Source organism: Lagenorhynchus albirostris, chromosome 2 (genome assembly GCF_949774975.1).
Source record: "Lagenorhynchus albirostris chromosome 2, mLagAlb1.1, whole genome shotgun sequence".
Taxonomy (NCBI): domain Eukaryota; kingdom Metazoa; phylum Chordata; class Mammalia; order Artiodactyla; family Delphinidae; genus Lagenorhynchus; species Lagenorhynchus albirostris.
Window position 1 is genome coordinate 100,453,521 of NC_083096.1, and position 16,457 is coordinate 100,469,977.

The 16,457-nt window shown below is 34.9% G+C and overlaps 1 protein-coding gene across 2 annotated transcripts in view; it reads left to right on the top strand.

Annotated features, from left to right (window-relative positions):
* Positions 1 to 16,457, top strand: part of DPYD (dihydropyrimidine dehydrogenase) — an 810,282-nt gene that overhangs the window by 223,365 nt on the left and 570,460 nt on the right. For both annotated transcript variants that reach the window (XM_060139525.1, XM_060139524.1), the window contains exons 6-7: positions 3,447 to 3,643; positions 9,937 to 10,018. In XM_060139525.1, the coding sequence (XP_059995508.1) occupies positions 3,447 to 3,643; positions 9,937 to 10,018 (279 nt within the window). The remainder of the gene's footprint in view (positions 1 to 3,446; positions 3,644 to 9,936; positions 10,019 to 16,457) is intronic.

A 16,457-nucleotide genomic window follows, 5' to 3' on the forward strand; every position in this document is an offset into this window, starting at 1 on the left:
TTTAGAGCTGACATTTAGAGAGGTGAAATCCTCTCCACAATAACATGTGTCATTTTTTTAAGATTTGGCTAAGGCGTTATCTTTCTTCCCTTCTGGGATAACATTTCTTTCTCACCAGCTCCAACAGCACCATGTATAAAAATGAACCCTACACATGGACAGATTGCATTGTAATAATTTTTCTATATTTAAGACATATGAGTACCCTGTTACCCAGGGAACTACTTACTGGAAGGTCTGTGTTTGTCTTATTCATACTAGTATAGAGGGCACATAAAGATATTTACCAAATTAAGGTGGAAATTTAATGGAACAGAATATTCTGATTTCAGATTACACAGTATTTTTACCATGCCAGCGATGTCTCACAATAATGTCTATTTTAATAATAAGAACATAATGAAACAACATTTTTTAAGAATCACTAATGCATTGATAATTTTGATAACTAAAAATTTGCCATAGCATGAAGTTTTCCTTATTTCTCATGTGTTTGAAACACAGTTCCCACTTTTGGTGTCCCTTGTTTAATTGTGATGAAGAAACTGTCAGACAGCCCAAGAATATTTCTTTTCTAAGGATGAGTGCGGTGAATAGTATGTACTCAGTACTTCCTTTGACTTCTTTCACAAAAGGAAGCAAGTTACAAAGAAAATTACATAGAAGCATCTCCTAGAAGGCATGTAATTTGAGGTAACTTACTTTTGGATGCACAAATAACAATCTCTTTCCATTTAAGCATTCAAAAGGTAACCAGACTGTCATATTGCTAATTAATTAACTCAAAGAAACTGAAACCAGCAAAATGAAAACCAATGTATTTTTTTTAAGGTTTCTCTTAGACCTAAACTGATGAAATAGTATCTCTTTAGAAATGACCAGAAATTATGTTTATTTCTATAATAAAATCAAGTTAAATACTTGCAAAAATATAAAACTCTTATGGGATATGTTGAATACAACTAACCTTTTACAATATATCCTTCAACTAGTGGAGATATTCTGAAATATCCAAGAAAACTTTGTCATGATTCCCCTATAATTTATAGTTGCTATTGCTTGGTTTATAAGAACAAGTAGAGTAATTGAGGAAGAAATATAGCTACCAAATATTTGTTTATTTCCATTAAGTACCATTTTAGAAAGTAAGAAATATTTAAATGAGTAAAAGGATACTCTCCAATTAGAATCAGTAAATATCTTTGCATTTACCATGTTATGTCCTTTTCCATTTAGAGAGCACTGCATAATTATTAGACACTTATACTGTTTCTGTCTCCAGAATGTGAGGAAGCTTGGGGGAATATTACATGGCCCCTCTCTGTGTCTCAGTCTTTGCATTTTTAAAATCAGGATAATTTCTCTCTTGCCTCAAAATAATATGAAAATTATGGGGAAAATGCTAGTAAAGTCAATATGGAGTGATGAAAGAAATGCACTTCTCAGATGAGTGAAAAGTCAGAAATCACAGGGCGATTATACAAGGAAATCTATTTAAAATGTTCCTCAAGATTATTCACTTACAAATAACCTATAAATAACCATCCTTTTGTATCACTGAGGAAGAACTGCGTGTGTTACTCATTTGTTGAAATGAGTAACTATCACTGGAGTTCAGGAATTTTGAAATTCATCAAAATCTTGCTGGATGCCTACTATGTGGTACAATTCTACTGTGCCCTGGCATTCAGAGAAACCCTCAGATTAGGTTTACATGTATTTAATCCTCATATTAGCCCTATGAGATAGATATTATTAACCCCACTTTACAGTTTGAGGAGACTGAAGCATGGAGATGTTAAAACACTTATTCAATACTGTACACCGTGAGAATGATGGAGGTCATGACTCAACCCCAAGAGCATAATTTTAAAGCCAGACCTCTAAACATGTTGCGTTTGTGATGAAGTTTACAAAATTTCATTCAAATATTCAGTTCATCAGAAACTACCAAGGTTGATGCACCCTACTATAAAACTAAGGGGGAAAATCCAGTGCAGTAATAATTTACAAATAACAGAACAAAACATTGACTCATCTTCAGTTTATGAGTCCATTTTTGCTCACCTGTTCAAATTACTGTTAAGTACATTTATTTAGTTTTCAATTTTAATTTTGAATTTTTTTCTTTTCTAAAATTTCTTTTTTTTTTTAAACAAATTCAAGTTTCCTGGTGAAGTTCACATTCTTATGTATTTTTTGAACATGTTCATTATAGTTATTCTAAAGTCTATCATTGATAACTACACTTACTGGATTATGTATGCATATCTTTATGTTTTCTGAGTTATTGGCAGTTCTTAGTTCTTAGTTAATGAGAGGCCTGGGCTTTTTTGATCAAAAGCCAGGCCTTGTATATGAAAATTTGTAGATGTTGCAGTTGACTTATTATCCTCCACAGAAGGTTCACCCTATCATTTGGGAGGTAGACAGGAGTGAGACCTTATCACCTTCATCTAAATCAGGCTGGGTTACATGTCTTCCTCTGGTTTGCCCCACTTGCAGAGTACAGCCCTCCAGAAGTTTCAGCTGTATGCTAAGGTGTTTACTAGGACTTTTTCTTCTTCAGCTACTCCTGTACTCCAGTTGTTTCTTCTGGCCTCTCAGAGTGCAGAAAGCTCCCTTCTGCTTTATAGAGATTTGTTTTGTTTATAAACACTGTGTCTCTCTAGTCCTAGAAAATTAGCTAAAATCTCTCTTTCTGTCTCTTCTGAGTCGTGGTCATCTATCTACAAGATTCCTCACTCTGCTAAGAAGTGGCGAATTCCCTCAGGGTAAAAGTAACTCCTAAACTGTCACCTCACTTCTCTGCTGTTCCCTTTTTTCTGAGATCTTGGCTCCTGTAGTCAGGCTTACTTCAGAGGCTCTCCAGTGCTTCCAACGTATTTTTGAAATGTTATTCTTCAAAAGCTAATCTATCATAACCAGAAGCAGATGTCATAAATTATCTACTGAATGTCTATGTGTCAGGTTAGCGCTCACTGCTGGTTGTACAATGGTAACATGTTTCTAAAAATATTTAAAACAGATAGTTAATAAGTTATATGTGTGTGTTTTTATATATGACATATTCTATGACTCAAGAACTAATGTTCTGCTAACATGGAAACGTGGCAAACGTGGTAAATGGTTTCATTAATAGCATACACAGTATGATACAGGAGCTTAGAGGACGAGCATTTAACTTGGACCAGGGCTGGAGTAGGGAAAGCGAGTCAGGAATGCTTCCTAGAGGACCTTAGACAGGAATTTCAAAGATTGAGAAAGAGTTAGTCAAGCATAGATTGCCATTAGCTTGACCCAGTATAACTTCTAAGTATGCTAATACTTAAAATGTACTGCTTATTTCTATTAAAAGCACAAATGGATTGGAAACATTAAAACTATGTTTGAGGATGTAAAAGTTAGCTTAAAAATGTTAACCATGCCAATTGATTTCTCCGTAGGTGTTCAAAGCAATGAATATCCCACAAATCAGGAGTCATTTTCTGCCTCCCCCAGAAAAAATGCCTGAAGCCTATTCTGCAAAGATTGCTCTTTTGGGTGCTGGGCCTGCAAGTATAAGTTGTGCTTCCTTCTTGGCTCGATTAGGCTACTCTGACATCACTATATTTGAAAAACAAGAATACGTTGGTGGTTTAAGGTAATGCCTACATTTATTTCATGTTCACAGTGTCAAAATTGATGGGGTAAAATGATTATGAACATTGTTGGTTCGTAATCGTATAGGAACTTCAGGCTCACAGATGGTATTTTAAGTGTTCTTTTTCCAAATGCTCAAATTTTGATTTCATTATTCACTTTAAATTTGCAGTTGGCTTTAAGCAATATTTATTTTAAAATTTCTCTGTCTAGTTCTGTGAATTTAAGAGAAATCTCAGCAAAATATTTTATGAATAGAGGAACCAATCATATGAAAGCTTATTTCAGGACTTCCCTGGCTGTCCAGCAGTTAAGACTTCACCTTCGAATGCAGGGGGTGCGGGTTCAATCCCTGGTCAGGGAGCTAAGATCACACATGCCTCACGGCCAGAAAAAGCAAAAAATAAAACAGAAGCACTATTATAACAAATTCAATAAAGACTTTAAAAAAATGGTCCACATCAAAAAAATCTTTAAAAAAAAAAAAAGCTTATTTCACCCCTGTGAATCTTTCCTTTAATGGTGATATATATATGTGAAAATTATGCAAATTAGAGATGGAGAAACCAAACTCCACAGAATATTGGATGATTCATTTTGTTGTGTACACAGACGTGCTGTCCTGATCACGTATTTTCATTCTCCAATCTCTTTAAGTTTTGCATTTGATTATAATTATGTTAGAGTCTACTAAAAATGTTCCATTTTAATGTACATTTATGCAGTGTTTATCTCATAGATACCATATTATTATTTACTATTAATCAGCATCATTATTAAACCAGGATTCAGTCACATAATCATTTATTCCCATGAAGATTCATACACTGAAATGGAAAATATTCACTTTGTATCTGATTTTCAGAAATTCATATTAAGCTTAGAAATTGGATGGAGTTTGCTTTATTTAAAATAAATGGAACTCTATAGAATATACAATGAAGAAAAGGCAATCTCTTCAACGACTGATGTTGGGCAACCTGGACAGCTTACATGTAAATCAATGAACTTAAAACACTCACACCATATAGAAAACTAAACTCAAAATGGTTTAAAGACCTAAATATAAGACATGACACCATAAAAGTCCTACAAGAGAACAGAGGCAAAACATTCTCTGACATAAATCTTAACAGTGTTTTCTTAGATCAGTCTCCCAAGGAAAAAGAAATAAAAACAAAAATAAGCAAATGGGACCTAATTAAACTTAAAAGCTTTTGCACAGCAAAGGAAATCATCAACAAAACAAAAAGACAACCTATGGATTCACAATAAGGAAATGAGGTTTAGGTGAAATAGATTTGGTCATAGAAAATATTTTGAGAACATGTGTTATATAACACAAATTTAAAGTGTGGTACCTTAGCGTAATAAACTAAAGCAAAGTTCTATCGGAGTATGAGCATCGTGCTTTAAAAAGAATGGAAGGAGGTTGTTACTGGTTAATTCCATTTAGATGAAAGAAGCATGAACATATAAGAACGATTATTTTTTTAGGTTATCTGGGCATTCCACTGATTGTACTAAAGGATTTGTGGCCACAAGGAAGATTTCTTTCAAAACTTTAGATTGTTAAAAGAGCACATATAGAAGAATGAAAGTTTGTTTTTATAAGTACAACAAACTTGGGAAGTAACCATTCCAATTAAATTCCATCTTCTGTCCTTGTATCCCCTTTCTCAATACGCAGTCTTGAGGGTAATCTCTCTCTGTCCCTTCTTCCCTCCTTCCTCCCTTCCTTCCTTCCTTCCTTTTATATTTATTGATCTCCTACTATGTGCTGGTCATTGTCTCGGGCCCTAGAGATACAAAGGTAAATAAAGCAAAGTGCCTGTTCTCATGGGGCTCGTATTCTGGTAGTTGGGGGGGTAGGCAATAAAGCAACAATAAACCAAATATAGAGTATGTCAGGTGTTTATAAATGCATGAGGGGGTTTCAAAAATGGCAGTTTAGTGCTGTTTCTAGAGCATTTGATATATGGAATAGATAATTTTTAAAATATGGTTATCCTCTAGTCTGTACAATAAAATAATCTTCAAAGAGAATTATGTAATAATTGGTGATTATAATTATTTTTATTCACTCCCATAACACAAAATATTAGCAATTAAAACAAAATAATTTCAATATTAAAGGTATAGTTCACAGTTTCACTATTTTAGAGTTTAAACCCAAGTTAAAAACTTCTGGTCACACAAAATGATAGAATTGAAGTAGATTCATGTTGCTTCATGTGTTATCATTTTATCAATCTGAGATCAACTGTTTAAACATTGGAATACGTAGTCTTGCAGGGGTGGAGACGCATGCTGCCTATGGCCATTGGAATGAGGAATATGCTTGTAGGTGTATCAGCATGTGCCAGTGGTTGCTGTTTAACTGGAGTTCTCCATATTAACTGTTCTGTAGAACTCAGTTTATTAATGAATGGGTAATAAAATTGGGATTATTTAAAGGTTACACATCTTTTTAACATCTTTATTGGAGTATAATTGCTTCACCTTCCATAGCTCAGCTGGTAGAGTGGAAGACTATAGACCTGACACATGTGGATATGTATTTTAAAATCATTTATTACTAAAACTCTGTAGCAACTGTAGCCATTATTTAGAATTTAGATCCACCAAAGAGTTTTTTGGGGGGAGACAGTGTTTAGAATATCACTGACTTGTTGAGAGTTACCTGCTCATGGTGATAATACAAAAAGGCTTATTTTTGTCAGTTTCATAACTTTTTAAATCGTCTGAAAACAGTGTACCTCCTTATTGCCTGCACCTGGGCTTGGTGTGATGCTGGTAAGAGAATAGAGTACGAGTATAGGGTTGAGCAGCTCATAGGAAGGAGTTGTCTGAGGACATATGTTGGGGTGGAGGAACCAAAGTTTAGTTTGGGGTATAAAAAATTTGAGATACCTATTAGACGTCCAAGTGAATATAAAGTTCTGGAATTTAGGTTTGAGAATAAAAATGTGAGTGCCATCACATATGGACGGCATTTAGAGCTCTGAAATGAGGAGGAATTTGCCTGGTATCTGGGGTGGTAGTGTTCCTGTTGAAGCCTGCTGACACCCCCTCTGCTCCATTGCCTGTCCCCTGAACACAGCATGTACACTTTTTTTTCCCCTCCTCCCCCTTCTGTTCCTCCTTCCTTATCATTTTCCTCATCTTGAGATGCCTTCACTTGTCTGAAAGCTGATCATATGTCACATTTCACCTGATTATCTCATCTTGCAATAAGCTAATTCTCCTTTGAAACACTCTCGTTCACATTTGGTATTTGATATTTGTCACGTTGTACCATGAGGGTGTGTGTGTGTGTGAGTGTGTGTGTGTGTGTGTGTATCGCCCATCTGTCTGCTGACCTCAACCATTGGTGAATATAATTGTGTCATGTTTATAACAATCAATAATTACCTCCTTATCCCCTGCCTACTTGATTATGATCAAATCTAACTCTTTTTAGTATCGCACATTACTCTTATTTCCTATAGAAGATGCTTGGAAATGTGATTCTCACACATTTATTCATAACACATGTGCTAAGTAAGTGTGGGCTACAACGCTTTCAGGGCAGTATGTGATTCTAAGCAGAGCTGCTCAAGCCCTAGCAGCCTGGCATTCCATTTGCTCTGCTGGCTACTTCAACTTTCAGAGTTATACTTCCTCCTTGCTCTGGTTTCTTCTTGCTAGGTTGAGAGTGTTCTCCTTTCTTTCTGGTCAATAGAAAAATTGTTCCTGCTTCATTAACTTGCTGTTTCAGAGCCATGTCTTAAATTAGAACCATTGACCTAAACTAGCATCATTTTTTTTACTTACATATCGTATACTTCTATTCAGAACCCATAAAAATCCCAAGTCAGAGGAAGGTACTCAGCCTCACAGTGTATCTCTCTGTATTTAGAGGCTCACCTTGCTGTGGTTGGTTTATTTAGCTAGAATTTTTGCTTTCGTGTCTAGCCTTTTGAGGACTTTCATCAGATTCTAATGTTAGTCCATTTTCAGTCTCTCTTCTGCAGACCCTCAGGCCTATCAAGAGTGGGTGTCTCTTTGTGCCTACTTATATAATCCATACTATTTAAGAATTTCTCTCCTTAGCCTCGGAAGGTACAGGGAGGAAAAAAAAAATATCCTCTATCCTCTTAGGTCAGTAGTTGCCTTGTAAAATAAACTAACATAAGACAAATTAAGGAGAAAAACAGTGTTTATTAACACATGTGTTGTACATACATGTGGGAGAACTCAGTGATGAGTCATTCAGAGAAGGGGGGTCAGAACTTGAGGTTTATGTACCATCTTTTTTTTTTTTTTTTAAAGATAGATTTTATGTATTTATTTTTGGCTGCGTTGGGTCTCGAGTGCAGGCTTTCTCTAGTTGCGGTTGTGGGGGGGAGCTACTCTTCATTGAAGTGGCTTCTCTTGTTGCAGAGCATGGGCTCTAGGCACGTGGGCTTCAGTGGTTGTGGCACACGGGCTCAGTAGTTGTGGCGCACGGGCTTTGTTGCTCCACAGCATGTGGGATCTTCCCGGACCAGGGCTTGAACCCGTGTCCCCTGCATTGGCAGCCGGACTCCCAGCCACCTCACCACCAGGGAAGCCCCTATGTAGCATCTTAACAAAGAATGATAAATTTGTGGAGAAATGACAAGACAAAGGAAAAGGGGTTTATGCTTTTAGGGACAGCAAACTGTAAGAGGTTAATATATGGGGGAAACTGATGGAACATAAGAGTTATTTAGTAAAGCTTGTAATGTAAATTCCTCTTGGTGCCCATCTTTGGGCTGGTAAGGGTCTACAATTGTCTCCTGGTGATTAAGAGTTTTGCCCTTCTTGGTACAGGAAAGGAAGACACACCATTGCAAGTTTATGTACTGCTTTTTGGCAGGTAATAGGAGACCGGAGAGCTTTTCTTCTATCTGTTTCTTCTTAATTATCTTCAGCTCAAAATAATCCTGTGCCAAAGTGGCATATTTGGAGGGGCATATTCTGCTACCCTACAAAGGCAGAGTCCTGTATGGTGCCCAGAGCATTATGATAACCGCTGAGGTAGTGTGGTTGTCCAAAGATCAGCTTAGGAGGTTTTTCTCTCTTACCCTATGCCCTAAGTCATTCTTATGTATAATCTTACACCCTAACTAGATAGAAAGCTCCTTTAATATAGGACCTTGATTTTGTACTGTTCAGTACTTTGCATTTTCTATAGCACTGAGATGAGCATGGTGCCTTGCTGATTGATGTATGGAAATTAATTGAATAATCAAGTTCTTAAGTCACCAAAGAATGAAAAGACTACAGATGCACTTTGGAAGACCTTGCACTGAATGATCCAGAAAGTTCATCTTCAACAGTTATTTATTTATTTTACAAATCAATCTCTATAGTGCTTGGATATAGCTCTTTCACTGAATGTACTACATTCTGTTGTAATGATCTGTTTATATATCTTTGCTCACAAGAATGAGAGCTTATTAAAAGTGGTAATTTGGTCAAATTCACCATTAAATCACTGCAGCTAACACTGTACCTGGTACTTTGTAAATGCTTGTTGGATGAATGCTTGTTGGATGAATGACTACATGAATTGCTGTATATTCATGAACATATGTAGCCTTTCTATTGCTATAAGATATTGAAAAGTTATTTGAACTTACCTTTAACACTATGTATGAACTATTAACTCTTGAAGTGATTGTATTTGAAGACAGAAAACAATGAGCACTGATATCAAGTAGGATTACTTTTTAATGACTGAACCCTTTTGGGACATATTGCTTTCATAGAAGATTGTTTTACTGTAAAAATATTCTGTAGATCACATTACAGAACTTATTCTGTAATGTCCTGAACAGCATGATAATACAAAGTTACAGATTTGAATTTGAACAAGCTAGAGGTATAGTTGTAGAATATATATGTATATATGATATATATGTTAAACACTGTATACTTTCAAATTTTTGTTTTTTTAAGATTTTCTTTTCTTAGGAATTTATAGAAGTGTTAGTAAATAAATCAACTAAATACTGTAATAAACTTAAAAGTATAGGCCAATTGTCTACTCACTATTTGTTTTTCATTGTTTTTATTTATTTTCCACATCAGTTTCTACTGTTTCTCTTGAAACCCATATCATATTCTGTCATGCATATAAAAATGTGGATGTCCTCACACTCACATTATGTGATATGAAAATACCCTCAGAAGAGATACTTATTCCTTTAATACTGATCAATAAAGACATGTTGCATTTTTTAAATTGGTGATTTTCCCACAAATGCTTCTCGTTTTTATTTTCAGTATCTCTGAAATCCCTCAGTTCCGGCTACCATATAATGTAGTCAATTTTGAGATTGAGCTTATGAAGGACCTTGGTGTAAAGGTAAGTGAAAAACATAACACTTACATGTGTATTGCTCCAAAAGAAAGGAGTAAGCTCTACACTAAAGATTAACAACAAAATGTCACACACTTTAGGAAAGAACAATTAAAAGCTACACCAGGCAGAAGCAGAAAGATGCTTCTCCTTGCTTAGGGCATTTGTCTGTCTACTGTCTGAATGCCACTAGCCTGGAAAAGGGCAATCAATAGTTCTCATCTGGCACGCCTGCATGTGATTAATTGTCTGTAAGAAACAAATTCCTAAATTGCTTTAGGGGTTCAGTGCAGCTAATAGAAGGGTTTGGTTGCTTTAATCATGTTTTTTTCATGCAAGTTTTGTGCACTCTGAAACATTTGTATTTCACAATTTGGAACATAATTTCTTACAGAGGTTTATTTTATTTACTATATATGTAATGTCAATAGTGTTAATGTGATAATCCTTTTTCAACATAAACAGTTACTCAGCAAGGTAGAAAGCAACAGCTCTGTATTTTTAATTGTTTTGTGAAATAAATATTGTGTTCTTTTAAAGATGGTCAAAAAATTAATACATTTTACTTTCGTAATATAGCTTTAGATATTCCTATTCTTTTGTATTATTTAAGAGTATCATACTCTGGCTCTTCACTTGAACATATTGCTATTTTTATTTCAAAAATTTTACCTTTCTGTAATAGGTATAAGATAATAGATTAACAAAGTACTATGATTTACATAATACATTCTGTAAGTACATATGGGAGCTATTTTGAAAAGTACAAACTATTCATGGCTCTTGCATTTAGAAATAAAAATTAAAATAACCAATTAAAAGGGAAACACTCAAACAGTATTTTGTGCATTTACACTTACAATTATATCTTATTTGGCAATGGTTAGGCGATGAAACATTTACACATAATCACCAAACAAAAAATCTTATAGCAAGTATGCCATACAGATGTGCACAACTTTATGAAAACAGAGTTCAAAAATAGTGTTCAAAATAGATTTAAGGGTGATTACTTGCTTTATATAAATACATTCTGAAAAGTTTGTTAAATGTATTTCATTTTGAATGCAAGTTCTTACCTAAATCTCATTAAATAAGAACATGATTATTGAGACTTCAAACTAATATATTAAGTGATACTTCAAATTGAAGATGAATCAAAAATTAATTTGACACCTCTGAATTCATCTTATAAGTAATTACAAAATTGCATTTGATTTTTACCATACCAAATATATTGCATAAATTAGGGCATACCCATTTCTCTTACTAGGAAACTCAAGACATAATAGTAGTCAATTCACTGAGTGCCAGAAAACGTACATTTCAGCTACAATTATGACACTTTCTAATTTTATAGTCAGATAAGCTTGACAAAGTCAATTAATGTCCCTTGCCTTGGTCAATATTTGTTCAAAGGGAAAAGTATGCTACTACAGTTTGTGTAAAATATAAACATATCTGCTTATATATGCCTGGAAATATATGTGCTCTGGAAATGTATAGAATCTGATAGTATAGATTGCCTTTGGGAAGGTGTAGGAAGGAGTTTTTCACCATTTTGTACATTTGAATTTTAAACCCTATGAATTTATTAAATTATCAGGAAAGAATTAGAACCTGAATTAAAGAGAAGGTTAATACTGTCTTGTCCATCACGCTGAGGAGAGACAGTAATGAGGTTCTTTTTCAGCTTTGAGGACTTGCATCCATTGATGAAATGCTTGCATCTTTTATGACTTATCAACTTTATCCATGAAAGGATATATATTTTTTAAAATGTTCTACACTTGTTACCACATTTTTCTCATCACCAGATTCTTCTTACAACCTGCCTTCCGTTTTTACCTCTCAACTAACACTGTATATTTTAAAGTCAACAATAATTTCCTGGCAATGAAACGAAGTTTTCTCTGGGTTTATACTGTTTGGCTCCTGTGCAGCATGTGGTATATTCTGATATGTATGCATGCATGTATATATCAATGCATGCATTTATGTTCATGTATGTATGTATTTTTAGCTTTCATGATCTAGCATTATCTTGGTTATTATCTGATTTTTTTCTCTTTCTAATAGGTTTGTTTCATTTATTTGATAAATAATTATTGAGAATTTACTTTTGCCTAGAGGTGTGCTAAGGACTTGTCTAGAACCATCTTTCTTTTGAACTCCAGTCCTGTAATCTTAATAGTTTAATGAACACATTTATCATCCAAATAACATACACTCATCATATATAAACTTAGTTTAATTCATCATCTTCCCTCCCAACTGTGTTCTTCAGCTAAATTTCTTGTTGAGTAATTTCAATTTATTTCATATCTAATAGCTGATAGATTAGTTCTTGTTTTTTCTAAGATGAATTTTTCCAGTCAAATATTGTGTCACCAAAAAACCCTCTATTTGTATGTTATATATTTTTTTCTTCCACTATTTCATTGCCACTAGTATGTTATAAAAGTGGTAATGCATGGCATCTTTTCTGATCTATGAAATAGTATTTTTATCATATTGAATAAATGTTTTCTTTTTCTAGACTTAGAATAGTAACATTTCCTAAGTTATTTTGTTTTATTTTAACGGAGGAGGGGTGTTAAATTTTTTAATTGGCCCCCTTTTTTTTTTTTTTTTTTTTTTTTGCGGTACGCGGGCCTCTCACTGCTGTGGCCTCTCCCGTTGCGGAGCACAGGCTCCGGACGCGCAGGCCCAGCGGCCATGGCCCACGGGCCCAGCCGGTCCGCGGCATGTGGGATCCTCCCAGATTGGGGCACGAACCCGCGTCCCCTGCATCGGCACGCGGACCCTCAACCACTGCACCACCAGGGAAGCCCTAATTGCCCCTTTTGAAAGTCTATGTTCAGGTAATGTATTGAGTTATATTAATCTTTGCATTTCTGGAATATATACATTTTGCATCATGTTTTATTATATCTGTACATCTAGAACTAGGTTTGTTCTATGAGTTTCTTTTTTAATTTCTTTTGCATTCACTTATTTATGCACTGAATATTAAAACTGTAAATACAACAGGGAATAGATTCTGTTGCTCGCTTTATAGAGTTTCAAAGCTACTGAAAGTCTGTCTTTGTTTTGCTTTATTTTTTATTTGTTATCTTTGTGAGTTTTGGTTATGCTATAGATTTTGGTTATAGAGTTATGCTAGCTTTATAGAAATAAATTTCCAAGCATTTCATTATTTTATTGTTGGTAAGAATATTGTCTTGATACTTATATTTTTGCTAAATTTGAAAATTTTATCCATCTGATTTCAGTCTTTTTATGAGAAACAGAACATTGATGGGTTTTTTTGTTTGTTTGTTTGTTTTTGTTTTTCGGTACGTGGGCCTCTCACTGTTGTGGCCTCTCCCGTTGCGGAGCACAGGCTCCTGACGCGCAGGCTCAGCAGCCATGGCTCACGGGCCCAGCCGCTCCGCGGCATGTGGGATCTTCCCGGACCGGGGCACGAACCCGTGTCCCCTGCATCGGCAGGCGGACTCTCAACCACTGCGCCACCAGGGAAGCTCTGTCTTCATAATTTGAACAAAAATATCTGAGATATCTTTCTTGATAAATTTTCTATATCATCTTGTTTGTCATTATGTTTATTTGCAGCAAGCATTTCCATCATTATAGGATGTTATTGAAAACTAATATGAAGTCATATTTTGTCTCTACTGGAAGGCGAGAAACGTGCATTAAGAGCCAACAAAATAATTTTGTGTCTAAAAAGAGCTGAATTTAGTTTTAAAATTATTTTATCTTATTTTCTATGTTAGAGAGTCTGGAAATACTTGGTCTGTTTAGCCAAATTTTCTATCAAAAATGTGAAGAGCATGTACATTATTATCTGTAGTTTTTAATAATGGGTGCCACACAGTTCATTTCAAAAAAGCGTTCCACGCCAAAAAAGTTGTAAACCTTAATCCTACATTAAAAATATTATTATATGTATGAAGACATATTATGGATGCATAAAGAAAGTTTTTGTCAAGTCCCGGAGTAGATATTAGGTGGAACTTTGGCTCAGGGCTTATTATATTCAGCCCTTCTATTGAAATAGTAATAACTCTTACACTAAGCTTGATGTGGAGCAAATTTTATTCTCAATTTAGCTGGGATGTTTGAGTACCCAGGCATATATTAAAGCCATTAGAGGGAGGTTAATATATGCTATAATCCATATCTAAGAAAATTATGACAGAAAATATTACATATATAAAAAATATGGGAGAAAAAGGAGCAAAAACACAAACAAAATGCCCATAACATGATTTTTCTAACATCATATATACTTCTTAACAAATAATCTTATGACTTCATAGTATATCAGCCACAAAATGTTTTGATGTCTGTTAGTTATCATATAATACCAGTTTTAAGTTTTACACGTCTTGGTCCAATTTCCTAAGGCATAATGTAAGCAAAATTTTAGCATTTTGTCAAAGAATCTTTCTCCTGTTCTTTCTGAGAGTGAGTTTTGGATTTGATGGCAAATGTTTGGGGGTTTTATGCTTTAGAAAAGGGAAATTTGACTAGATTCCCCAACATAAGGAAGAGTCCTTGTGCTTGTCACTCCACTGATTATTGTTATTATTGCTTTGTTCTCATTTGCACCATGGAGCTACTTACTGCACAGTGATGGTTATTCTCCCCCTGTCCCACAATGTCTGACTACAGTAAGTAAAGTCTTACTGGTCCCAGTCCCAGTAAATTAACACTAGGAGTAAAGCTACTTGTCTTTCCAGTTTTCGATACACAAAAGTATAATTCAACTTTTTTGCTTCCTCAGTTGCACACTGTTGCCTGCTAGGGTGGAAACAGACTGAGAAACGCAAAATGCCTGTGCATCCTTTCTGTATGTTACAAATTCAGGGACATGTTCACTCTATCAGGGTGGAAAAATTGGAATATTTTCAATCCTGTTTGATAAATCACATAACTCCACTACTCAGCTACACACACGCGCACACACACACACACACACACACACACACACATGCACACAAACACTACCTCAGGAAGGATGGGGGTCTTTCTTCAATTTTTTTGCTGAGTCAGTTAGTAAACCAAACCTAAAGTCAAGTATTCTGAGTATCACTTCCACTGACAGACCCATTGGCAGGGCACTCCACTGCTCAACTTTGGAAATTGTAGTATTATTCAGTTTACTAAAATTTTATTTAGAATATTTGGACCTGTAGTTTTCTTTTATGTCTAACCTTCATTGTATATTGGTATTGAGGTCATTTCAAAAAATAAGCACTAGAACTTTTTATCTTTCTTTATGATCAGAAATAGTTTAATAAAAAAATCTACTCTTTGAAAAATAAATTAAAATTCTAAAGCTTCATTATCCATTACTTTTAATAGCATCTAACTCTACTAACTCTAATAGTAATACCCACTATTAGATACTTAGTATTAAGTACTTTTAATAATATGTGTTTATTTAATTGTCTAGTTTATTTCATGGTATTTGATATGTTCCAGAGTTCTGAATATTAGTCGTTAATCTCACCTTGGTTGTCCCCTGGTTGTAAACTTTCAAATGGTTCCTTTATCTGCCAATAAAATTAGAACTAGTATTTTAGTAAAACAAAAATGCCCCCCTATGTTATATCCAAAGTCATTTTATCCCCCTACTTTCTCTTTGTTTTCTTTGCTTTGCACCTTATACCCCAGAAACACTACATTTTCAAGTAGTTCTCCACATGCAGTATGTTGTTCTGTGCCTTTGAGGATGGTGCTGGTTCTGCCCTTCATTCTCAAGAGACATTAGAGCATAGCTTTTACACGTGCTGGTTCTGCAATTAAACTACATATTTGACTTTGGTAAAGGTTGTCAAAGCTGTCTTGTCCCTTAGTATCATCATCTGTAAAATGAGGATAACGATATCACTTCATAATGCTACTGTGAGGATGAAAGAAGTCCATCTATGCAGTATTTAGAAGAGTCTTGCACTTAGTTAGGTACTCTATGCAAGTTAGGTGCAATTATTGCTTTAATGGGTAAACTTTGTTCTTCTGTTATGGATCAGTTTAGAGACTTTTGTTTTTAGGAACATGTTGACTTCAAAACTCAAACCTACCAGACCTTGTGCTTCCTTATTTATAACGGTAAATGAGTGCAAAATTGCAGCGAAGTCATGTATTTTAGAGAGTATATACTGGCACATACCTGAGAAGTAGACCCCTTTACTTCACTCAAGTGGCTAGTCCCTGATCTTCATAAGGTTCATCTTCTTCCCTGTGGAGGGCAGGCATATTAAAGTCTCCAGCATACTAGCTACCCCTTGCTTATGCTGTCCAATCTGCATGATGTTCTCAGTGTAATGGATCACTATGATGGTCTGTGGTATGGCCAGATTGTTTCAGATTATACATATTGTTACAGAAGAGAGTTGACATATTCCTGAGGCAAACCTGTAAATGAATATTCTTA